Raw genomic sequence first — 27,492 nt, 5'->3', positions numbered from 1 at the left:
GGGCTTCTCCACTCTCATGGGGCGGGGTGGCACAGGGACCGGAACCCCAGGAATCCTCAACGGACCCTGCGCCATGATGATACGGGCCTAGGTGCTTACCTGGTTGGCTGCGCATGCGTAGCAGGGAGGGAACTCCACGTGGTGGGGGCCGTATAATGGTTAAAAAAGATTTTATTTATTGTACAATATTTTTATTAAAACATTGATACAACTGTCACATGACATTTTCAGCCGCAGAAAATGCATATATGTACCCCAAGGATGATTCTCTTCAAAGAATTGGAAACCTCTACAGGTTTAGCTAAATAGTTTGAAACAGTCTACAAGGCTAGTGTAGTTCAAATGACCCCAGAGACGTACAGAGCTTTAGCCAACAGCAGCCATTGAATTGTCAGAAAAGAAGATCTCCAAGGTGAAAGCCTGCATGGTGTGTGTCAAACAATTAATGCCTAGACATGGGTTAAAGTACTAGTACGCAGAAAATGCATGTACCCCAAGGACGATCTCTATGAAAAAGAATGAGAATTCCTGTAGTCAGTGTGGTACAATATTCTAAATGTATCCGTACTGACTTTCTGAGAGTGATTTGTTAACTGCTGAGTTAACTCTACCACTGGTGGTGCTCCTACCAAGGCAGGTGATCTAAGCCTGATTATACAGCACTGGCTGTTGTCTCATATATGATGGGTGGTGCCCTTGATCCCCCTTCAAACTTGATTACATACCTGTTTAAATGTCAGCTGGATAGCCTCATACTTCCTCTGGTCCAAGGCATTCATCAGATCCAAGATAGACTGAAACACAAGGAGGCTGTTCATGATAACATCCAGCCAAGGCTTTCTTTGTCGGTTTGTCATCACTGCACTCAGAAATATCTTACATGACAGCAATCTGACAACCAGACACTACAGTGATTGATATTATAACGCAAATCCACCTTCACACAAGTAAGTCACACAACCAGACAATCTGGTCCATCAAGTCCCCTTGTAAGACAAGAAGGACTTTCAGAAACAAATTCTAACCTGAAATTCCCACAGGAGCTAAAGAGCTTCTTTCTATGACAGGCAACAAGTGCAGATGCTTCACTTCAAGTCAAATTAACTTGTTGTAAGAGTGAGTAGTACTTACACTGTGGGCACGGTCTAATTCATCTTTCCTCTTCATCAACTTTTCCTTCTGATCCGAGAAATTGACAAACTGGTCGAGAGCTTTCTTGTTTACGTGGCTGTACTTCTTTAGCTCATGATTGCACTGGTCGAGCTTCTTGAAAAGCTACAACACACAGACACACAGGCATCTGAGCTGAAGTCCCAGGAAATACATAATGGCTTGCAGACCTAAAGTCTTTGATACAGTCTGTAATGCTTCTCATATTCATTGGTGAATACAAATCCTGACCTCATGAAGTAAGTGAGTGAGTGAGTTTAGTTTTACACCACTTTTAGCAATATCCAGTAATATAACAGCCTGGGACCCATGTGGGGAATCGAACCCAGATCTTACACTTGCCGAGCGAACGCTTTAATCACTAGGCTACCACCGCCCCATGTCCTCATGGAGCATTTAAGTCATTCATCCTTCTCTATTGCATCAAATGACATCTTTAATCTTACCTGCTTCATACTGAGATCTTGATACTTCTCAAAGGCATCACTAGGCAGAGAACCCAACTCTCGGATTTTCCTCATACAATCCTCTTTCTAAGAAAACATGTAAAAACATACAATGAAAATTAATGTTAAAATATATGTGAGGTCAACTTAGTCTTAAGCTTGTTTTAACCACTGTTCAATAATTGTTTGATAGACTAGAAATTGACTGATGACAGAGGACACAGTCTTTGGATAACAGCCTCTTACTCAATGTTTGTCATCAACAATATTATACCAAGGAAACAAAACTCACCTTTTTCAATAATAAACTTTGTTTGTTGGTCATTTTCTCCAGATCTTTTGCATCATCACTGATTTTTTCTTGATATTCTTTTTCTTGGCCCTAAAATGGGTAAGATATTGATATAAATCTTCAGTGACCCATACTTATTATGATCTTTATTCACAAGATCTAAATTATGTCACGAATAAGGGTTAGACTCAAATCAAAAATATTTTGACTCACATTTGGTACACATAGACATGTCAGGATGCATTTTTTAAAACTCTGGTGCATGTTTGATAGAGGTAAATCGAACCCTGCATTGTATCATGTAAACTGAAGGCCTGTCACCAACAATAACTTCATACGCATCTGAATGCAAGTATAGTCGTGGTCTGAACCCTTAGTGCTAACAATGTTGGACTGTGAACAACACAAACCTTCCAATACTCCAGGTTGCTTTGTAACTCCTTCTGTTCCTTGTTAAATCTGTCTAACTGGTCATCGAGGTCTGAAAACAACAATAGGAAAGCCTGAAGTCTCAGAAGTTTACCACTGTCATGAAATCCACAAGCATGGGCGTGGTGCTGACAATGTTGAAAACTAAGGGACGCAACTCTACAGTGAATTGAGGTGCCTTAGAGGAGGGGACTGCCTGTGTCTTCACCAGAACCTTTGTTTCTTTGTTTGTTTGTAAACACATCACTCAGCAATATTCCAGCTATATGGCAGCGGTCTGTAAAGAATTGAGTCTGGACCACACAATCCAGTGATTGAGATCATGAGCATCAATCTACGCTAGGATACCTATACTTGATAACTGCTTCCCTATCAGAGAAAGACACTCAACCTCTGAGTAAAACACAAACTCACCAAAAGTTTCAAGCCCCTTCAAGTCGGTAAACTAATTGTAATAATAATGATAATCATACTACTCAACACACTCAACATCAAAATTTGAAACTGTGTAAGAAACTCTTCACTCTATCATTGATGAAGATGTTTAGTTGGTGAAAGTACCTTTAGATGTTTTCTTGAGCTCAGAGATCCTGTCATCCACAGACTGCAGATCACTTTGTAAACTGTCCAGTCTCTGGGTTCGATCTTCTGTGGATGTCTCCTGAAGATCATTCAAGATCCGATCCCGCTTCTTGTACAGGTTGTTGTTGAGCATGTTCTCCAGCTTGTTCTTCTCCCCCTCCAGCTGAAACGCAAGACACAACACTCCATGTAGAGCGATTCCACGATTCCTAACCTCCAAACAAAAGTAGTTTGTAGGTTTGTTGTGTAATGCTGCACTCAGCAATATTCCAGCTATATGGCAGCGGTCTGGACCAGACAATCCAATCACCAACATCATGAGCATCTATCAGTGTTCACGAAAGGTGTTTCAAACTAACAGGACATTGGGTCCTGTAAGTTTCAGATGTCTGTCTGACCCATTGAAAATTCACAGGACCCATAGAATAAAATTAAACACACATTGCAGATTTATTATTTATTATAATTGGCATTGAAATTATTAACAAACATACGATTTATAAACAGCAAACAAGTGTCACTTCTCACATATAACAACTTCAGTCAAAGTCATTGTGAAATATACAGTCAGACACTGGGACCGGCGGGTGTACAGTTCCATCGGACCGTTGGCGAATCTGCCGGATTTGTCAGAGGGTCAGGCACTATTCGTGAACACTGATCTATCTACGCAATTGCGATACAACGACATGACCTTCAATGGTGTGAAGATGTTTTAACAGCTGACAATTTCCTTATAAATGTCAGCCGAACACTATGGGAACTTCATGCAAAGAAGTAAAAGCTTTGGCTGACTCATGTAGAAAGGTTTCATAAGGAAATCTTTAATTTGAATTTGGGAACCTTTATGAAAGGCTTCAGCAGGCTTGGTGCTGAATATCAGCTTCTAAGTAGGTCTGCATATATAACCTAGCTCTAACAACAAGCATGACAAGAGACCTATCCAGACAATTATGTAAGAGACAAATGCTAATCACATCCTTTGTCCCACTCACCCTGATTCTTTCCTTCCATGCAGCTCTGTTCTCCTCTGTCTTGCCCTTCACCTTGTCGTTGAGCTGGTCCACCTCTCGCTGATCCTCCATACTGAGTTGAGACAGAAGGTCCGTGCCCACCTCTTCATTGAGGGAGTCCCGTGTTGCCACCATGGCCGCCAGGCTGCTCTCTAGGCTTGAAACACTCTTGCCCTGAAACATTTGTTTGTAAGCTTTGTTTAAGCTATATAAGGGCAGCCTGTAATCGAGTCTGGGTCAGAAAATCCAGTGACTGATCATGTACAACAAACCATGCTGTCAGAGTACAATGACACACTCCTAACCTGATCACCTGTTCCGCATGGTTCCTTCCCATGACCAGCATATGTTCCTTGGAACCGATTCTAAGTCAGAATCCAAAGTTATGTCCTGAAACACAGCTGAACTACAGACTACTAAGTACAGTCAGCTCTCGTTAATCCGACACTCATTAATCCGACAATCACGTTAATCCGACAAAAAATTAGGGAACCATTTAAAACAGTGATAATTACTCTCGTTAATCCGACATTCTCGCATTCCGACTCAGACACACCAATCTAGCAACTGATTATTGTAAATACATTGTAAAAACATTCGTTAATCCGACAATCAACACAGCCGGTCGGATGATCCGACCGTATACAAACAATCACATGTGAGTGGTAATTAGCGTGTGCCTTACTGGCTACTTGACACTGACGTCGGTGAACATCACACTTGTTTATTAGGAACACAGGTTAATTAATTGAGACGATTTAATCAAGAAATAACAGTAGAAGCGAGCTGTATAAAATGTTTACAACCGACATGAGTTTTCATCACAAGATGTTTGTCACGAAAGTACACCACCTGCTAAGCGACCCCTTTTAGAAGTTACGCCCATTGATCAAGAGAGAAATCTCCTTTTGAAGAAAGACAAACCCCAGACAACACAACAAGAAGTCATCACTTTTGCTGAGCAGAAGTTTGATGTGAAGATTGGACGATCAACCGTATCTAACCTCCTGAAGCAGTCTGCTTAGTGGTTGAGCCTCTCTACGACTGATTCCAATGCTTCAAGCTATCTGAGGCCAAAACAATGTTGAACACTTTGCAAACATTTCTGACACACCACTTAGACATGTTTGATGTTAATGACCATCAAAGACTTTTTCAAGTTATAAATTATATATGTTATGATACACGCCTGATTGTTCTTTAGACGTCCACATGTTATTATGGAATTAGTTGTATGGAAACTGTAACATATTCAACATCCGGGTCATAATGGCAGCTGATATGCGGTAAAAACAAACATGAGTTTTGTGCCAATGTGGTCATGAAATAGATATGAAATGGTTTGCTTATGTGATTATATATGTATGTTATGCCATCTACGAATGTTAATAAATGATAGCAAGTATGTATTCTTAGTATTTTTTATTTCTGTGAATATTTTTACGTACGATGAAGATAACTAGATCTACCATTTCTGATATGCATGCAACAGTATGACGATCATGACATTTAGTAAACATTGATATTTTCACACAAATACATTAATCCAACATTTTCATTAATCCGACATTTCCGTTAATCCGACATATTTCTCTGCAACCACAAGTGTCGGATTAACGAGAGCTGACTGTAAACTGACAACTGGATTTGACTGCTTTCGTACCCCACACACTACTGAATTTAGAGTCCAGAATAATCCGGAGCTATCCAGTCCACTTTCAGTAATAATATAGTATGTCAGTTAAATGTGATGAGAAAAGTTATGTAGGTGTAAGATGTAAGAACAGTTTTTACTCGTGCCATTTCAATATTTACTGTGCCATGGCACGCTAATATATATGGCAGGGCTAAAAAAATCCACTCATCCGCTCAGAAATTTTTTCCCGGGAAAGTGAGTAACATTTTTTTTCCCTTGAATTTCAGCTATCTTAAATGGTGAACGAATTCAATTTTGTCAAAGATTTTGTACAGAAGACAAAGTAAGTAATGTTTATTGTAGTTTAATTCCAAGCAAACATTTTGAAATAAAATAATTAAATTTATATTCATTGTGATGCATGATCTATAGGGCAAGTACAGTTTTAGATGGACGACTGTAAAGTTCATATTATTCGCCCTAAAGGGCAAGTGCAGATATTTTAATTTTTCGAGCCCTGTATGGAGTATTTCGAACCCTGACAAACATGACTTGGTGCAGATAAACCTAGAAACATAATCAAATACATTAATTATAGCATTCAGCCCCATGGTCAAAGCATCCTTCCCCACAAGGGATACAACACTGCACAGCAAACAGCAGCTAATTTATTTCACTAGGTATGAAAAGAACTTATATGCATTTTCATAATCCAACATGAAGCCTACCTTTGAGGGTTTCTGTTTTTCCACCAACTTTAATTCTTCCTTGGCTAGTCTGACTTCCGCTTGTAACTTTTCATATGTATCTCTACAAAGGAGAAATACCAAAACAACATGGTGAGATTTTTTAGTGATGCCTTGAATAGCATTTCAGCTGTAACGCCACATTCAAACAGTAGGAATGCCTAAATTGGCACAGATCATTTTTACCATTTTTGTGACGCACAAGGAAACAAAGGATCATAATTGGGGTTTGGTTTTTCAACCTATGACCATCAGACTGACTGACTAGTTTGGGTTTACGCCGCTTTTAGCAATATTTCAGCAACATCATGGCGGGGGACACCAGAAATGGGCTTCACACAATGTACCCATGTGGGGATTTGAACCAAGGTCTTCGGCGTGACGAGCAAACGCTTTAACCACTAGGCTACCCAACCGCCACTATGACCATCAGATACCGGTTGACCTAACAGTGTAAGGGACACAACAGCACAGGGGTGTTCCTCAACAAGTAGTAAGTATTTTAGAGCATGAAAACTCACAATGCTGTGTATTGTTTCACCCCACTATCTATCATCTGACACACGTTATTAACACATGGACATCAAGACGTTCTGACTTACTTATATTTGCTACACTTGGTCTCCAGCTTCTGCATCTCAGACACCAGATTGTTGATCTTGCCCTCAAGAGCTTCCAGCTTGTCCCTGTGCTCTCTGCATGCCACTTCGTGTTCTGCACACTGGGCTGTCAGCTCCATCTTGCTCTTCTGGAGGTCCAGCCGTGATCGGCGTGTGTCGTAGTAGCCGCCAGTCAAAGCCCCTCTACGACTTACCTGGTCACCTGGAGACAGGGAATAACATATTGTCAATCATAACTCAAAATGAGGGACAGAGCAGAGGACGGGGGACAGGACAGGAGACGGGACTGAGGATAGGACAGAGGATGGAATGGGGGACTGGACAAAGGACGGAACGGACAACAGGACAGAGGACATGGTGGAGGATAGGACAGAGGACGGGATGGAGGACAGGACAAATGATGGGATGAAGGACATGACATAGGACGGGATGTAGGACAGGACATAAGATAGGACAGAGGACGTGGCTGATGACAGGACAGAGGACGTGGTGGAGGATAGGACAGATGATAGGATGGAGGACAGGACAGAGGACGTGGCGGAGGACAGGACAGAGGATGGGATGGGGGATAGGACAAAGGACGTGGTGGAGGATAGGACAGGATATGATGGAGGACAGGACAGAGGATGGGATGGAGGACAGGACAGAGGACGTGGCAGAGGACGGGATGGAGGACAGGATGGGGGACAGGACAGAGACGTGGCAAAGGATAGGACAGAGTACGGGATGGAGGACAGGACAAAGGATGTGGCGGAGGACAGGACAAAGGACGGGATGGAGGACAGGACATAGGATAGGATGGAGGACAGGACAGAGGACGTGGCTGATGACCGGACAGAGGACGTGAGGAGGATAGGATGGAGGACAGGACAAAGGACGTGGCGGAGGACAGGACAGAGGATGGGATGGGGGACAGGGCAAAGGACATGGTGGAGGAGAGGATAGGATAGAGGACAGAGGACGTGGCGGAGAACAGGACAGAGGACATGGCGGAGAACAGGACAGAGGATGTGGCGGAGAACAGGACAGAGGACGGGATGGAGGACAGGATGGGGGACAGGACAGAGACGTGGCGGAGGATAGGACAGATTCCGGGATGGAGGACAGGACAAAGGATGTGGATGGAGGACAGGACAGAGGATGGGATGGGGACAGGACAAAGGACGGGCTGAGGACATGACATAGGATAGGATGGAGGACAGGACAGAAGGGCCGTGGCTGATGAGGATGAAGGAGGAGGAGGATAGGACAGGAGGATAGGACAGAAGGATGGATGGAGGACAGGACAGAGAAGGGACGTGGCGAGGAGGACAGAACAGAGGATGGGATGGGGGACAGGACAAAGGACATGGTGGAGGGAGAGGATAGGATAGAGGACAGAGGACGTGGCGGAGAATAGGACAGAGGACATGGCGGAGAACAGGACAGAGGATGTGGCGGAGAACAGGACAGAGGACGGGATGGAGGACAGGACAGAGGACGGGATGGAGGACAGGACATAGGATAGGATGGAGGACAGGACAGAGGACGTGGCTGATGACCGGACAGAGGACGTGAGGAGGATAGGATGGAGGATAGGACAGAGGATGGGATGGAGGACAGGACAGAGGACGTGGCGGAGAACAGGACAGAGGATGGGATGGGGGACAGGACAAAGGACATGGTGGAGGAGAGGATAGGATGGAGGACAGAGGACGTGGCGGAGAACAGGACAGAGGACATGGCGGAGAACAGGACAGAGGATGTGGCGGAGAACAGGACAGAGGACGGGATGGAGGACAGGACAGAGGATTGGATGGGGGACAAGACAGAGGGAAGAGATGGAGGACAGGACAGAAGGGCGTGGTAGAGGACAGGACAGAGAATGGGATGGGGGGCAGGACAGAGGACGGGATGGGGGACAGGACAGGACGTGGCGGAGGATAGGACAGAGGACGGGATGGAGGACAGGACAGAGGTTGGGATGGAGGACTGGACAGAGGACATGGCGGGGGACAGGACAGAGGACAGGGATGGAGGACAGGACAGAGGAGATGGACGGAGGACAGGACAGAGGATGGAATGGGGGACAGGACAGAGGAGGGGACAGAGGACAGGATGGAGGCCAGGACAGAGGACAAGGCAGAGGATAGGACAGAGGAGGGACAGGGGACAGGACAGTGGATGGGATGGAGATCATGGAGGACAGGACAGAGGACATGACAGGGGACAAGACAGAGGGCGTGGCGGAGAATAGGACAGGACAGGACAGGGAGAGATAAGGGTAGAGAGTATGACTTCATATAACTTTAATCTTGAATTAAGACTTGAGAGGAAGTGAAGAATGAGCGAGGGATTGAGGAAGGTAATTAAACGAGTGAGGAAGAATATAACAAATTATCTTCTTGATCTAAATGTGAGAAGAAGGGAAGAATGATTGAGTAAGGGAGGGAGATATGGTTGTCGGAGGGGAAGTAAAAGATTGGAATGGTCAAAATGACAAATTAAGTGCTGAGGTTCAAACTAGACATCAGAAACCCATGCTTGTCATAAGACATGACTATCTAAGTATTGGACTACACAACAAACAAAATCTAATCTTAAATCAAAATTATTGATTTTGATAATAGAAGTGAGTGAGATGAAAGACGCTGGTAGGTAATAAGTGAAAATGGAAAAATGAACAAAGGTTCATCAATCTCAGATGAGGGCAGGGGTCAGTGACAAGGACTGACTGACTGACTGAGTTTAGTTTTACACCGCTTTTAGCAATATTCCAGCAACATCACGGCTAGGGGACACCTGAAATGGGCTTCACACATTGTACCCATGTGGGGATTCGAACCCGGGTCTTCAGCGTGACGAGCGGACGCTTTAACCACTAGGCTACCCCACCGCCCCCAGTGACAAGGAAGAGGAGAGAGATTAGGGGGAGGCAAGGATGGAAGGTACAGAAGGAAGGCAACATACCCTCCAGGGTGATACAATCAAGATTCTGTGTTCTGGCAATCTGCGTGGCCACCTCCATGCTCCGACACACCAGGGTCTTCCCAAACACGTGCTTGATGGCAGGGTCAAACTTCATTTCATACTTAATCTTCTGAATCATAGGAATAGCATCCTGCAAGGAAAACAAAAGGTCTCAAAAGTTTTTGATACACTCAACAAGTACACTGAAATATTCTAGATATAACCCAGCTGTCTTCTTTTAAAACAAAAGTCAAGTCATTATATCCATCTGATTCATAGTCATCTAGCCAGACTAACCCCTAATCTTGTAGATGACCCATGGGCATTCCCCCGATAACCACCAACCTCTGCTATTCATAACAGGCAGCCAAATGGAACTCTGTCACTTGTGTGATTGCGTGTCATTGTGTTGCGGTTACATGAATTGGTGCCCACGATATCGATCACTAGACTGTCTGGTCTAGACTTGATTATTTACAGACCTCCATCATATTTCTTTGAGTGGCATTTAGAGGTGAGGTGAAATTGGGTTTTACGTCATGCTTGAGAAGATTTCGCACATATGACGACGTGCATGCGTGTGTATGGGTATGTGCGGCTGCTTGTACTAGCCCAGACTTAAGCTGGTTTTATAGTGCTAGCCCACTGAGATACCATGCCGCAGTGAAGCATGAATACCCCACTCAGACACTCCGAGCCGACCAGTCCTTGTTGTACCCATTAATGCCGAGCGCCAGGCAGGGACCAACAAGTACCATATTTTAACATCTTTTGGTATGACGCGGCCGGGGATCAAACCCGCGAGCTTCCGCTCTCCGCGGGCGGAGGCATTTAGAAGCTGGTGTGATACACTAGGTGGATAGTTCTATGGATATACAACCTCTTTGTTACAACATATGCTATATTTCAGTGTAGATGCCAACACTTGCTTCATAACGGTGTTAGCATCCACACCTAAACGTTGTATATACATTTCAATAAGAAGTTGTAAAGCCATGTTCTTCATCATATTACTGGAATATTGCCAAGTGTGGCAGAAAACAACATGGGAGAAAAAATATTTTCAAAGGATTTATTGCGAATGTGTGTAGTTGAGAGTAGTTACCTGTGTATCGGGATAGATTGTGTCCCTGTTGTCCAGACGGTTGAGGGGCATGAATGTTACCTCTCCCGGCAGACGCAGGCGGTTCATCTCCTGGAGAATCTTGGTGCCAGTCTTGTCGGTGTCCACTACATGATGAAACAACCTGCAGACATCATGTATATGTTAAAACGTCAGTTCACAACAAATGTCTGATTGCTTTGTGTTGCTGAAAGTGTTCCAGCTATACGTCTCAAAATGACACTGCTATTCTGGATACAACTTGGAAATCTTTATAACAAAAATAGACAACCTTAACCAAACACCCTGGTTGTCTTGATTCATGCCCTACAGTCAAATAAACTGCAGCATAAGACTTATACCACTATATAGCTGTCCTGACATATCATCAAATGTTGATCAGATCATCAAAACCCTGACAAGATACAGTAATACCTGCTTGACTCAAAAGCATGTGACGAAACTTGAGGTATCCATTAAACAAGGTACTCTTCCAGGAACTTGAACCAAACTTGCAAGGACTGCAAATTGGCAAAACTAAGGCCCTTTTGCATATGTCAGGGTTTCAGACAGTTCATTTCCTTGTGACCTTATTGCCTATTACTTATAAACATCCAGTGACGTGACCCTATTGTCTCACCAGGTTCTCCTTGAACCAAGTAACCCTCTACAGGCAGTTTCGCAGGCATTCTCCAAGAAATCCCGGGGATTTTCAACAGATTTGCCCGCAGCCCGGGGATTTTCTGAGGAACAGCCCTTGACTTTGAATTATTTTACTTGTTTTGAAGATTGATATAACTTTGTCTTGCAATTACTGAACACGATTGTAAAATATCACATCACTGAAAACACCTAATATATTGAGCCAATGCCTGGTTTCGATCCTGAAACTATCCTAATGCATTTCCTCTAACATTCATTCCCCGGCCAGCAGAGCTCCAGATAAGATTTAGCTCATGTGGGTACTGTACCCACTGTATTTTTTTGGAGTGGGTATTATGAATTTTGAGTGGGTATTTCATTTTCCGTTACCCACTGCTTTCAAATATGTGCGTATTTCACATGTGCGTATTTCACATATTTCACGTATTTCAGTCATTTTACTCACCTAAGTATTATGTCATTGAGTAAGTTAACTAAGAAGGTATGTTCTGCCTTATGTCATACCGAAGCAAAACCAACTTAAACATAATGGAAATGATTTCATAAAAAATCACTCATCCTATACTGACAGTACAACTTCATAGCAATCGATAGCAGTCTTTTTCATTACGCAAGCGATTTTTAAATGCGTAATTGGTACGCAACAATTATTTTTCAATGCGTAATTGGAAATTTTCGATGCATATTTTACCCGGATACGGAGCTTATCTGGGCCTCTGCTGGCCATACAGTTTATCAAGCTCGAGGCACTCTTGACACATCTACTGCCACTTTGCTGCTGTTACCTTGTTCCAGCCGTGACCTCTACACATGTATAGAAAGTCTTCTCAGCCTCCAGGGTCTCAATGAGAACGCCATGGTAACCAGTCACAACCTCAGGGTAACGCCCTTGTTCTCGGAACTGATTCAACACCTTGCTGACACTGTCAATACCGTTCAACAAGGCCTGGAATAGAACAGAAAAGTGGTTGAAGAAACATACCATAATAACAACACAACTAACATCTGACCCATCTAACCTAACACAGACATGACCAACCGTGAAGAGCACATTTTAACCCTGGATATCAAGCCTGGGCCTATTTTGGATGCATGATACAGTGCACTTTCATGCTTGATTCAACAGGGAGTTCATCATTAAACATTTCTTTCTCTAAAAGTTTAAATCATGACATATACTATTCACACTTTGCTAAGGATCAAATCATTGATTCAACAGAAATGTAATTTTTAGAGTAAAATTGATATTTTATACTTATCCTGACTCATGCTCTTTTTGCTTGTCTTCTTCTTCTTGCGAACATAGTGGAACACTTGTATCTCCCTAATTGAAGCTCCCTTCAATGTAAAATCACTAATTAGTACTCAGCACGAGTTACCTCCCTTCCACAAGCGCGGGAACGAGGGCGCCACCTCCACCCATGTGCCTCACTCTCTCCTCATATACTGAGCCCAACATTTGAATTTACAGGGAAATCCAAAGTGTTATGTGGGGAGGATGGGAGGGCTTATCTCATGAGTCAGGATAAGTATAAAATATCAATTTTACTCTAAAAATTACATATTTTTCCTTATCCTGACTCATGCTCTTTTTGCTTGTAGACTCCGACGGAAAGGGAGGTGGGAAATATATAATACTTTGGATTTTAATAATTAGTGATTTGAACTGTGATGATTGTAATAACCCTATGGGAACTTCATAAAGGTACTGAACTGATGAATTCCTGCTGCTAACTTATCAGCTGCCATATCAAGGTTATTACAAAGTACTTATTATGATAAAGTATATATAACATTAATACAATGCTTAAGACTAATAGACTTAAGCTTGTTAATATGCTAGTATAAACTCCTTAGAGTTTGTTAGCTAAAATACTTTAAGATATAAACATAGTACTAAGCTTAAGATATGATTAAACTTAAGCTAATTATATAATAGCAAAACTCTTTAGAGTTTGTTAGTTAATATACTTATATGATATAGATATAATGCTGAGCTTTAGATATGAATAAGCTTTAGCTACATATATAATAGCAAAACTCTGTAGAGTTTGTTAGCTAATATATTTTTACAATATGAGTATAGTACTGTGCTTAAGATATAATTAACTTAAGCTACATATATAATAGCCAAAACTCTGTAGAGTTTATTGGCTTATAGATTAATAATGTAACCATAGTACTAAGCTTAAGATAAGATTAGACTTAAGCTAAATGTATATAGCAAAAAAAACTCCTTAGAGTTTATTAACTAATATACTTTTATGTTATAACCATAGTACTGAGCTTAAGATATAATTAAACTTAAGCTATATATATAATAGCAAAACTCATTGGAGTTTTGTTAGCTATACATTTTATAATGTAACCATACTGCTTAAGATATGATGAAACTTAAGCTAATTGTATAATAAGCAAAAACCCTTTAGAGTTTGTTAGCTAAAATATTTATATGATATAAACCTAGTATTGAGTTTATGAAGGAAACCTTAAGCTACATATATAATAGCAAAAAAACTCATTAGAGTTTGTTAGCTAATATACTTATATGATATAAACATAGTATTGAGCTTAAGATTTGAAGGAAACTTAAGCTACATATATAATAGCAAAACTCCGTAGAGTTTGTTAGCTAATACAAATTATAATGTAACCATAAAGCTTAAATTATGATGAAACTTAAGCCAAATATATAATAGCAAAAACTCTTTTAGAGTTTTGATAGCTAAAATACCTATATGATATAAACATAGTACTAGCTTAAGATATGAATAAGCTTAAGTTACATATAGCAAAAAACTCCGTTAGAGTTTGTTAGCTAATACATGTTATAATGTAACCATATTGCTTAAGATATGATGAGACTTAAGCCAAATAGCAAAAACTCTTTAGAGTTTGTTAGCTAATATACTTATATGATATGAAACATAGTACTGAGCTTAAGATATGAATAAGCTTAAGCTACCTATATAAAGCCCAAACTCTGTAGAGTTTGTTAGCTTATATATTTTTACAATCTGAGTATAATTACTATGCTTAAGATATAATTAAGTTAAAAGGTAAATATATAATAACCAACTCTGTAGAGTTGTTAACTTATATATTGTATGATGTAATAATCATAGTGCTGTGATGATAAAAAAGAACTTAAGCAAATTATATATAGCATGTAGCTATTTAGTACTGTTATAAGATAAGTAGAAATCTGTAAGATTGACTTATCTTCTCGAGAACTATCAACTGTTGTCTTGAGGACCATGGGATCGAATTGGTGGATACCTGAGGCGTCCTCGGTGATGATATCTCTCAGATAATGGTTGGCAACCACCATATCGGATCTCCAGAAAATAAACCCTCCATTATTTCAAATAACATTGTGTAGATCAATGCAGAAGTTAGCTCTAATATCATGAGTATTAAAAGCTCATGGAGAGGTGGGATTAGGTCCATCCGTCTTGTATGCGTAGTATGACAGTTCTGATCAAGCGGAGATATAGTGCATTGAGATTTCATTCTGCGTAAGTTGATGATAGAGAAATAATCTGTTGTATTATTCCCTTCTGTTTGGTTCGGTGGAGATAAATTTACAGTGCTCTTGCTGGCCATCGTGATAGAATCATGTCATTATCATGAAGTCCAAGTATGTCATCCAGGCGTGTTCATAAAACCTCACTTGTGAGGTGTTGGAACACTATATTCAGATCCCAAGTTGGAGGGTGAAACTTCCGTTTTAATTCTCCAATCAGAAAGTTTAAGTAGGTTTACTAACCATCTAGTTGTGTTAGTAGCTTGATTATGAAATTCAGCTGTAGTCTGAGGAGCTGTGGATTTAGATCCACTTGTATCCCGTCGTCTAGGTTATTAGCTCGCGAAGTCCTTGGCGATGTAGGTGCACAACCAGGTGTGTCTGTCCTCGTTGAAGTTTATGTAAAATTGCCTGACTGCCGTGCCCTCGTCCTAACTTGACAGGGGAGGTCTCTAACCTGAAGAAAGCAGCCCAATCATGAAGGTTCAGATTAACTGGACTGTAAGGAGGCTTGCTTTCGTTCACTGATATATAGTTGTCACTTATTAGCGTAAGTGTTGACCTGTGAACTAAAGATCGACCTCTGCGTGGAGTCGTTGTCCATATGGTCCAATCAGAACAAGGCATTTTGATTCTGTAGAATACCAGCGCTGTGATGTCACCGGTGTAGCAGGAAAAACCTTGTATAAAATCTTGCGTCGTTGATATTAGCATAATCGTCGGTCTTCACGTAGCTTCGAAGTTACCCGGTGACCACGTGTTTGAGGGTTAAAAGCCTTAGCGAAACCTCCGGTAGCGAAATACCTCGCTCTGTAATATTAATGCTGGGTAGGTTATTTTCCTGGCTGTCGTGAAAGTAACTTCAGTTTGAATATAATTCCGACTTTCTTATATAAAGGTACAATAAACTTGCAAGTTGTCAGCTTGTAGACTGTATACATGAATGTATCGTCATAATTGTAAATTAAAGCTGAACTTGTTGTACATATTTCTTCTCAGAAACTTTGGCGATTATGAGTTATACTGGCTGTAACAAGGCTGCTGTTCAATTTCGATATTGAATTTGTCTGCAAGATCTGCGTAATATTACGCATGTAGATACCATCGATATCGTAGTCGGGATTGCATATTCTAGCAATCTATATCACGGAAAAGTTGATTTCTGTGAAGATCTATGCAGCGTCGTTGATTAATTAATATAGCGGCGTTTGTGTTGTAAATAGCCTGTGCAATTGTCTTAGCGTAGGCTTATAGGCGGCATATGGCACCACAGTTGATAGACAACTTATCGCGAGTCTTGAAACGGACTGGCGAGTAGCTATATATGACGAGTGGCTAATATATGGAGACTAGCCGGAGGAGAATTCACTCGGTGGGCCCGGAGATTTGTGAAAGCTCTCGAAGTATCAATCTAGATTTCCTGTGTGGTAGACTTGGAGCCACTTAGCCTTGGCGACCTTAAGCGAAGGTATTGAATCAAGAGCCGATCAGTATATATATATATATGGCTTGCTTGAGACGACCTCTGTGTTCAACAGGGTGAGTGTGTGAGTGTATTGTTTTCACGCCGCACTCCAGCCAATATGTGGGAATTCGATGAAGCCTACCTCCTCCGTGGCGTCCCTTGTAACTGGTGAGGCTCTAGCTCGCCAGCGGAGAGGTGGCCTGGGACTTCCTAAGCGAAGTGTCTAGAAACCCGATCAATATATGGCGTTAGCTTCATACAGGGTGTGGTTCTTGCTGGTTCTGCATAGAGTAGAGGCCGAGTAGATCATCCTATCATCTTCAGAAGTAGGTGTCGCGAAATCTGGTGATAAGAATCTCATTGATCATTCTAGATCTATTAATGCAATAACATAACGCCTCTGGCGTTTGAACTATTATGGCTTTATGGTAGGCTGTGTCCACATACTGTGCTTTTACGCGGCAATCAGTCGTGGAGGTAAAGGTGATGGCGTCTGCCTCGTCTTCCTTTTATCAGGTATGTCTCGCCGAGTTGCCACTCTTGGAAGGTGAAGAGAGATCTAGGTTGTTTACCATCAATATCGTATCTCAGCGTCTGAGAAAATGATGCCTCCATCATTTTCTATCCAGCATCACTGATGAGAGGTTGATGCTCTTCTGATGGTGGACTGTGTATTTCTATCTCTATGTCGGGTGGCCTTCGGGGAGACCTGACTGTAGACTTGTAATGCAGACTTGTGTGGTGACCTGTAGAAGACGATCTCGGCGTGGTGATGTCTGCAGAGGTCGGCAGCGGTTCTTTCTTAGCGATTAGCAGCGGAGATAGATGTTAGTGAACTTCGTCTATGGGTTGACCTTCGAGGAGACCTGTGAGGGAGAATGTTGATTAGCTTAGCGAAGCTCTCGTGTAGTCAGGTGTCCTTAGCGAAGCCCGCGAAGCTTCCTCTGCGTCGGTCCTGAGGAGCAGCGACTTATTCGCGAAAGGCTTCTGTGAGCGAGTCTGGTGGTCTGAGTCGCATCTAGGGATGAAGCGAGAAGAGTGATGATCTATCCACGCCCGAAGGCTGTACATCCTGTATCGCCGTGGAGGTGGTCTGCGACTTCCTTCAGCGAAGGTGGCTTCGTCGTGGCTGCTACGCTGATGGGGTGCCTCTGGGGTGTCGTCTCGCGTTGGAACCTTCCAGCGAAGAGCTCGGAGCCTTGGGCTGGCTGCTTCCCAGTCTGTAGTGGCCCTCCATCATGATCATGATTTGCACAACAGTTCATCTGGGATGGTCTGCGGCGAATTAGTCGGTGCCACCTCTCTCTGCGATGTTATGGCCCGGGGACCCTCAGGGAAGTCGTCTGGCGATCAGTGTAGTAGAACATCAGGCTGCATGGCGATCTCTGCTGATGTCACTGTAGCTGTCTCCGGTAAGCTTCTTGTGGCGATGCGTCGGGGATGATGATCAGCTGATCATCGTAGAGGCCAGTTCAGCGGCTGGAACAATCTCGGTTGAGAAAGTCCTAGTAGACCGTTGATTTCCCCTCAGAGGTCGGCGGCTGCCCTGGGGTCGCGAGTCTCGCGTTGAGTGTTGGTATGACGGGACCCTCAGGAAGATCATAGAACATCAGCGTTGGTACATCAGGCTGCATGTTGATCTCGCGCTGACATCACTGTTGCCGACATCGGTCATTCTTTTGATGTACATCAGGTATGATGATCGGCTGATCATCATACAGGCCCAAATCTGCGGTGAGGAACAATCTCGGCTGAAAGTTCAAGTAGAACCCGTTGATTTCCCCTCAGAATTAGCGTTGAGATGCAGTAGAAAAACTCTAGTCTTCGGCTGCGGCGATGGGATGTCTGGGGAAGCAGGGGCGCTTCTTGGAGGTGGCGGACTCGTCCCACGCCTCTCCACCACTCTAGCGGAACACCAGGCGGGGGGCGGGAAGTCGACCAACAGCAGTAGACTGGCGAGGGGTTCAGGTGTATCAGTCATGGCTAGACTCTGCATACGCGACCTATCTGCTGCGCGTCTCAAACGCAAAGTAATTATTTATTAAAGGCAGAATTGGATAAATTAGTACCGCAACTGCAACGTGAATAAAATGAACATGGCGCAGTACAACTAGGGCGTATTAAATGCGGATCAGCAGCAGAATAAACAAGAGTCATCAGAAGATGACATATCCCCCCGGCCCCCATATCTTTGAAAGAACAAATCATCTGACAGTTACTTAAAGTCCAGCTTGATTTTAGACTAAGTGCAAATCGTTTCCATGGAAATGATGAAAAACATAAATGACAAAATCTGCAAATAGCAAAGGCACCACTTCAAGATCTGCCTCACATAAATTGCAAGTTTTACTGAAAGATATTAAGAAGTTTTGAAAGCGAAATCCACCCCTCCCTTTTGAAACTAAGTCTAACTTCGTTTCCATGGAAACCTAGAAAATAAAAAGACAAAATCTGTAAAAATTGCAAAGGCACCACTTTGGGATCTGCCTCACATATCTGCCAGAAGTTTTGCTGAAAGATATTAAGAAGTTTTTGAGTTGTGCTCATAATATGAAACCTACCCCTCAATTTGAGACTTAGTCGAATCGTTTCCATGGAAACCGGGGAAAATAAAAATGCCCAAAATCTGCAAATAGCAAAAGGCACCACTTAAGGTTCTGTTTGATATATCTACCAAGTTCTGTTGAAAAATACTGGCAAGAGCGGTTCTTGAGTTATGCCTCGAAAGAAGCCCGCCCTCCCTTTTGAGACTAAGTCCGAATCGTTTCCATGGAAGCTGAGAAAATAATAATCCGCGAAAAGTCTGCAAATAGCAAAAGAGGCACCACTTTGGGATCTGCCTCACATATCTGCCAAGTTTTGCTGAAAGATATTAAGAAGTTTCGAGAGTTGTGCTCGAAGCGAAAGCCCATCCTCACTTTTTGTGACTAAGTCCAAATCGTTTCCATGGAAACCAAGAAAAATAGAAATGCCAAAAATCTGCAAACACCACTTAAGGTTCTGTTTGATATATCTATCAAGTTTTGTTGAAAAATATTAGCTGAAACCAATCTCTCCTATTTGAGACCAAGTCCCAAGCCTTTCCATGGAAACCAGGAAAAATAACAAAGAGTCATCAGAAGATGACATATCCCCGACCCCCACATCTTTGAAGAGAACAAATCATCTGACAGTTACTTAAAGTCCAGCTTGATTTTAGACTAAGTGCAAATCGTTTCCATGGAAATCATGAAAAATAAATGACAAAATCTGCAAATGGCAAAAGGCACCACTTTGGGATCTGCCTCACATATCTGCCAAAGTTTTGCTGAAAGATATTAAGAAGTTTTAGCGTTGTGCTCGGAAACAAAACCCATCCCTTCCTTTTTGAGACTAAGTTGAATCATTTCCATGGAAACCGAGAAAATAATAAATCACAAATATCTGCAAATAGCAAAGGCATCACTTCAATATCTGCCTCACATATCTGCCAAGTTTTGCTGAAAGATATAGAGAGGTTTTGAGTTGTGCTCGGGAAGCGAAAGCCCACCCCTCACTTTTAGGATTAAGTCGAATCGTTTCCATGGAAACCGGGAAAAATAAAATACCAAAATCTGCAAATAGCAAAAGGCACAACTTTAGGATCTGTTTGATATATCTACCAACTTTTGTTGAAAAATATTCAATGGTTCTTGAGTTATGCTCCGGAAGCGAAAGCAATCCTTACTTTTTGAGACTAAGTTCAAAATGTTTCCATGGAAACCGGGAAAAATAAAAATGCCAAAAATCTGTGCAAAAATGCAAAAGGCACCACTTTAGGATCTGTTTGATATATCTACCAAGTTTTGTTGAAAAATATTGAGCGGTTCTTGAGTTATGCTCGGAAGCAGAAGCCCACCCTTCTTTAAACAGAAAACTATGATGTGAGGTCTAATTTGGTTTAAATATCTGAGCTTATTGTAAGCATGGATCCTAGGTTTCAGTATGTCACTGCATCTTGTGGATCCCATACCTGCTATTGACAGGTGTTGTGTACTTGTCAATGACTCGTTCCATGATTTGCAAAATGGTTGATTGGTGCCATGAAAACCATTTTTATGGTTATTCATGTATGAAGTGCATAAGGTTATATTAAAGTAAACTGTTTGCCTAAAGAGGGTTTCCATATCATTATTTATCTAGTTTTAAATGGATACAATTTCAAATAATAAATCAATGTTTAAGTAAAGTTGGGAATTTTTGCCACCCTTAGCAAAGTGTGAGTAGTATACCAATATTAGTGCTATTAGACAAGGCACTTTCATGATTAATTCAAGAATGTCATCATCATATTACACTCATTTCATTAATGTCACTTTGTTAAATATGATGAAATTCTGAAAACGATGTTGACCTCAAAATTAGGTGCATGAATGTATGATAATGAATTTGAAGCTGTGACTGTATGTTACCTTGCCGGTGAGAGATCGGAGACCCTGTTCTTTCTTACTAAGCTCTTCTCGGCCGGACTGGAGCGTCTGCTGGAGGGAGTTCTCTTGTCGCCACAGTGCACTGAAACATACACCATGTCAGTACAAGTTTTCATCAATTGTAAACCAGATGAAAAACATGGCAAACAACGTATAAATCAGACATAATATCAAAACATTCGATAATATACAATCCAAAAACTGTATATAGCTGCCATTTAGATGTAAAAGGTCCAAAATAGAAAATGAAAAGTGCCATATAGGGACCCAGGTGCTCTCACAACCGTCCTCAAGGGAGAAGAAGGAGAGAGTGACAAACATGGCTGGTCATGTGACCAAACAGGGCGTCAAAGGAGGCAAGGGAGACTACTCGTGGGTGAGTGATGAATATACGTCCGCTCTTTAGAAGGGAACTTCAAGGGATTTCAAGTGTTCCACTATCATTCGCAAGAAGAAGGAGACAAGCATTTAGCATGAGTCAGGATAAGGAAACATTGAACACACTGTTAATAGAAATAGCCACACCAATTCTAGACTACACACAATCCTCATAAAGAGTGCATCATAATGATTGAATCTGCCACATTTTCAATGGAGTGTGAGTGAGTTTAGTTTTATGCCGTACTCAGCAATATTCCAGCTATATGGTGGCGGTCTGCAAATAATCGAGTCTGGACCAGACAATCCAGTGATCAACAGCATGAGCATCAATCTATGCAACTGGGAACCGATGACATGTGTCAACCAAGTCAGCGGTCTGACCACCCGATCCCATTAGCGGCCTCTTACGACAAGCATGGGTTGCTGAAGACCAATTCTAACCCGGATGTTCACGGGCATTTTCAATGGAAACGTGATGAAACTGAAAGCATGTGTACTACGTTAGATGACATCTGCATGATTGATTGAGTTGGCTTCCACTGAAGACGTCCCAGGTTATGATGCACACTTAAAAAGGATTGTGTCCTGTTCGGAATTTGTGTGGTTACAGATTCCCATTAACTCCTGCTTGTCATAGGCAGTCAGATGGATGGGATGGTCAGGCTTGGTGGTGGATTATGTATTAATGTACCTAGATGTTGATAGTAAGAGTCACTACTAGGAGGATATTTGATTGACTTACAGGCCATGCTGATTGGGCATACCATAGAAAATTAGCAGAGGGCAAATAAACTGTTCAATACATCCACATTCTATAGAAATCTTAATCCAGATTCCCAACTGATTTAGAAAAGTGCCATGACATTTTGAAATCAGAATTTAATCCTGTGTTTCAAGGATTCCAAACATGTGGTAGGCAATGTAATATGACACTGGACAACTAGGACAGCCTGGAAGAATATTTGTAATATGCCATTAGAACAACACGCCTTGCAGAGCAATACTTGAGTGTATCGTTGTCTAGTGTAGTAAGTATCCTCACCTCCTCTCATTCTGCAGGTTATCCTTCTCTTTCTTCTTCTCCTGATAATCCTTGTTGTCTCGATCCTGCATGCTCTTGAAGTGCTCGCTCTTGCTCTCATTGCCCTGGGAACAAGACAAAGTCATCAATATCCCCCGCAATGGCAAAATACTCTTCATGATTATGTCTACGAGTTATGATTATGTCAAATATTTAGGTGTGTATATAGAAAAGTGGAAGGAGAGTATTGAAAGGTTATTAAAGTTCTGCTCCAGAAAGGAGCACACCCATCAATTCCAGTCTAAGTCGAACTTGTTGCCATGGAAACGCCAAAAATATTTTTATTCAGAAATTCAAAACTACCAAAAGGCACCAGTATACCACCAGATCTATCTATGTGCCAAATTTGGTGAAGAAATAGTAAACGGTTTTAGAGTTCTGCTCGGAAAAGAGTACTACCACCAATTTCAGTCAAAGTCGAACTTGTTGCCATGAAAACACCAAAATATTTTATTCAAAACTACCAAAAGGCACCAGTACACCACCAGATCTATCTATGTGCCAAGTTTGGTGAAGAAATATTGAACGGTTTTAGAGTTCTGCTCGAGGAAAAGAGCACTACCACCAATTTCCAAGTCGAACTTGTTGCCATGGAAGCGCCAAAAATATTTTTATTCAGAATTCCAAAACTACCAAAGGCACCAGTATACCACCAGATCTATCTATGTGCCAAATTTGGTGAAGAAATAGTAAACGGTTTTAGAGTTCTGCTCCGGAAAAGAGCACTACCACTAATTTCATTCTAAGTCGAACTTGTTGCCATGGAAACGCCAAAAATGTTTTATTCAGAATTCCAAAAGTACCAAAAGGCACCAGTACACCACCAGATCTATCTATGTGCCAAGTTTGGTGAAGAAATATTGAATGGTTTTAGAGTTCTGCTCCGGAAAAGACAAATGTGCACGGATGGACGGACAGACGCACGCACGCACGGTTGCGGAGTCCATTTTAATACCCTTCAAAGCGCGTTGCGGGGGATAAAAAACTACAATATTGCAAGTAATTACAGGACCATGAATATTTTTCTAAATAAAATTCCCAACTCTACACTCTCAGACCAACAAATGGTCAGTCGCTAACATGGCATCCCCCTGTTTCAGACTTGTAGTGTTGGGAAAGCCAGCAATGTAAACTGTCCTGTTAATCAACAAACTTCACCAATGCTTATTGTAAGAGGAAACTAACACATGTCATTGTATGCTATCTGCACAGATTGATGCTCATGTTGTTGATCACTGGACTGTCTGGTCCAGACTCAATTATTTACAGACAACTGCCATATAGCTGGAATACTGCTGAGTGCTGCGTTAAACAACAAACAAAACAACAAACTTCATGATGATTCAAACATCAACAACAAGTTAAAATACTGACCTCAATCTTCGTCATGAGCTCCTGGCGTCTTTGTTCATCTTTCCCAGAATCATCTGTCAATCTTTTAATCTACAAAACACAATTTTAAAATATAAAACAAATCATTCCCTTCTTGATGCAAGATTAACTCATGTCCACAAGTTGGTTTTGGTCTTGATGTCTAACACAAACTCAAAAAGTTTCTGAACAATACTCCTTTTAAAGACAATTGGGTTAACATATTTCTTCATGCACGACTGTATGAAAAAACAATCAGGGCGACTAAATTTGCACTTTTTTGTAATTACGCAGTTTATCTAGCTCTGCAGGTTCTTATATCATTTTCAAGTCCAAGTTCGTTAACCAGTTGTTACATAATTACATAAATCCACTGTACATTGTTAACCAAAAATCACTGTGTTCTTTAATCTGATTGGTTGGAAAACATGATCAAATGGTATTCGATTCCCGCAAAATCGCTGAATATTAATCCATACAAACATCACTCACACCATTGTATTGTTATGTCGTCAGCTGTCATATTGTGGGCAAAGTTCAATGATCATATTAGTTGCTGAAACACAAAAACATGTGTGGACCTTTTGGTACCCATTACTTTTGTGTCAATGAGTGCAAACACAAAAACGTGTGTGGACCATGTTTACTTTGGCCAATTTCAATAAATGTTATTGAGTATTTTGAAACAAGGGAATTCATTTGGAACCGACGTGTAAGCCGGAGGTTTCAAATGAAATATTCCCGTGCTTCAAATACTCCATAACAGCCGGAAATTAGCCAACACATGATGTTTATCTTCTAATTTGGTGCCAGTTAGCACTCTCCCACCCAGCCATCATGTGATGATTCGTCACGTCTTACATTTTCCATTTCAGATTTATATATGTTTATTCTGATTAGTTTCTTTACAAACATGGGAAAAGTCTGGTCACATGATATGCATATAAGCACATGGCAGTGATGTTATGCTGTCACCACTGCACTAAAGTGTGGCTAGCTTGAAGCTGACCTGCTCCTCCTTGTCCCTGATTGCCTTGTTGAGGGACTTCAACTCCTTCTTGATCCAAGTGTCTCTGTCCTCCCGCGATGTGAACTGGTTGCCACGCCCCTGCTTGGCATACAGTTCCTTCCTCCTCTGCTCAGCTAGAGACAGCCTGGCACACAAAACATCTAAAGTCATCACAACTTGAAACATTACAATTGAGCACTATCTACTTGAACCCATACATATAGCCCCACACAAGCCTAAGATATGAGGGACCTGTGAAGATCCGGGTTAGAATTGATCTTCAGTAACCCATGCTTGTCGTAAAACGCGACTAATGGGATCGGGTGGTCAGGCTCGCTGACTTGGTTGACATATGTCATCGTATCTCCAATTGCATAGATTGATGCTCATGCTGTTGATCACTGGATTGTCTGGTCCAGATTATTTACAGATCGCCGCCATATAGCTGGAATATTGCTGAGTGCAGTGTAAAACTAAACTCACTCACTCACTAAGTCATGAGGGGTGGGGAGAGACTTTTGATTCTCTCAGCATCCTTAAAGGAAATGTTGTAGGTTCTACCATGGAGAATAATGAGTGTCTATTGAGAAATCTAGCAGCTATAAATGGATGATATTGTGTAAGATTTTTATGCTTTGTTAATGAATATCCATTCAGTAAACAAACTGACCCAGTTTTCAATATTTAGTTCATTCTTAACATGACATGCTAAATATGACCACAAATATTTTCAAGCAGGTGACTTTAATTGCAAAACCAGGACTGGCATATTAAGCTTCTTGTACTCATAAAAGGAACAAGCTAAGCTAGCCACATTTGTGTTTTAGACTATTTCTATTGCAGCTTTAAGGCCAGGCTATGCAAACATATACATGTAACTGCTGCTTAAACATTACCATAGAAATCTATGGGGAAACATTTGGTTTTGTGTAACCTGTAATAGCACCCAAGGTATGGTACTGAAACCAGAGTTTCTACTGACGTAAACTCTGAACAAGGCAATACCACAGTTCTTTCGTTAGATAGTGTGTATATTCACAGACTTTTCACAACTGGCCTTGACATTGTCATTGAAAGACTTCACACAAGCATGAATTTCTGGTAACTTCCTCAACGAAAGAGATCACATAAGAGGGCAATGTCTGGAGACTTACTCATTGGCTGCCTGTTCCTCCAGATCCCGCTGGCCTTCATACTGGGGTACAATGGCCTCCAGAGCTTCCTGTGTCTTCACGATCTTGTCGTTCAGCTTCTTCAGCTCCAGCTCCGACTTGGTCTGCAACAACAAAACATAATCAACATTGTAATTGTCACTGACTAATACACAAGGGTTTAGGCATCTCAAATGGAACAAGAGTCATCAGAAGTTGACAAATCACTCCCCACCCCCACTAATATATCTGACAGTTACTTAAAGTCCAACTTGATTTTTTTGACTAAGTCCAAATCGTTTCCATGGAAATTAAGAAAATTAAAAATTACATAAATCTGTAAATAGCAAAAGACACCACTCTAAGTTCTGTTTGATATATGTACCAAGTTTTGTTGTAAGATACTGGATGGTTTTCGAGTTATTCTCCGGAAACGAAGCCCATCCCTCCCTTTTGAGACTAAGTCCAAAACGTTTCCATGGAAACCGGGAATATAAATGACTAAAATCTGTAAATAGCAAAAGGCACCACTTTGGGATCTGCCTCATATATCTGCCAAGTTTTGTTGAAAGATATTGAAAGGTTTTCGAGTGCTCCGGAAACGAAGCCCACCCCTCCCTTTTGAGACTAAGTCCAAAACGTTTCCATGGAAACCGGGAAAATTAAAAATGACAAAAATCTGTGAATAGCAAAAGGCACCACTTTAGGTTCTGTTTGATATGTCTACCAATATATGTTGAAAAATACTGAATGTTTTTTTAGATTTGCTACATCTTTTTTAGTTTTGCTCCAGAAACAAAATGATTACGGACAGAGGAGGCATCGACTATATTACATGCCAGGGGGATAAAAGTAGTATTTGCTACATCTAAGCATGTTGGGATCTCACATTTCATCAAAATCACCAACTGATAAGGGCCTTGAGGTCCTGAGATCAGTGGGGTAAGACTACTCTAAGATTTTGAATGTAGGGACCCAATAGTGAGCTGGGTTCTTGAGGGGGAAAGTGAGTGAGTATGGTTTTACGCCACTTTTAGCAATATTCTGGTAATAACACGGCGGGGACACCAGAAATGGCCTCACACATTATGGTCTTCAGCGTGATGAGCGAACACTTTAACCACTAGGCTACCCAAACGCCCCTTATTAAACAACAGTATTACATAATCATCTAGGGGGAATAGCCAGGCCTGATGCAATATGCTGAAATCCACAAACACTGGTATAAATTGCTGATAAACCAAGAAACAAAACCAGAGCAAATAGGGATTCAGACCCCAACCAAAGGTTTCAGGCAGGCCCAAGGGGGCATAACTCTGCATGGCAAATTGCAGCACCAAAAACAAATGGGCCATCCATGGTCCTCTGAATTTTGGAAATTTTAAATATAAATTGTATATTTATATACTTAT

General features: G+C 41.5%; 1 protein-coding gene across 1 annotated transcript in view; it reads right to left on the bottom strand.

Moving 5' to 3' along the window:
* Positions 1-27,492, bottom strand: part of LOC124259120 (structural maintenance of chromosomes protein 3-like) — a 54,020-nt gene that overhangs the window by 7,238 nt on the left and 19,290 nt on the right. The window contains exons 12-28 of the mRNA XM_046693216.1: positions 26,084-26,205; positions 24,930-25,074; positions 23,924-23,992; positions 22,511-22,614; positions 21,070-21,169; positions 12,434-12,594; positions 10,989-11,130; positions 9,884-10,034; positions 6,917-7,136; positions 6,297-6,378; positions 3,915-4,106; positions 2,899-3,082; positions 2,319-2,389; positions 1,909-1,998; positions 1,617-1,703; positions 1,132-1,275; positions 726-794 (exon numbers count right to left, since the gene is read on the bottom strand). Coding sequence (XP_046549172.1) covers positions 726-794; positions 1,132-1,275; positions 1,617-1,703; positions 1,909-1,998; positions 2,319-2,389; positions 2,899-3,082; positions 3,915-4,106; positions 6,297-6,378; positions 6,917-7,136; positions 9,884-10,034; positions 10,989-11,130; positions 12,434-12,594; positions 21,070-21,169; positions 22,511-22,614; positions 23,924-23,992; positions 24,930-25,074; positions 26,084-26,205 — 2,133 coding nt within the window. The remainder of the gene's footprint in view (positions 1-725; positions 795-1,131; positions 1,276-1,616; positions 1,704-1,908; positions 1,999-2,318; positions 2,390-2,898; positions 3,083-3,914; positions 4,107-6,296; positions 6,379-6,916; positions 7,137-9,883; positions 10,035-10,988; positions 11,131-12,433; positions 12,595-21,069; positions 21,170-22,510; positions 22,615-23,923; positions 23,993-24,929; positions 25,075-26,083; positions 26,206-27,492) is intronic.

This window comes from Haliotis rubra, unplaced genomic scaffold (assembly GCF_003918875.1).
Source record: "Haliotis rubra isolate DU_JTF1 unplaced genomic scaffold, ASM391887v1 Scf118, whole genome shotgun sequence".
NCBI classification, from domain to species: Eukaryota; Metazoa; Mollusca; class Gastropoda; order Lepetellida; family Haliotidae; genus Haliotis; species Haliotis rubra.
Note: the sequence above shows the minus strand (reverse complement) of the source record. Positions and strands in the feature narration are given on the sequence as shown.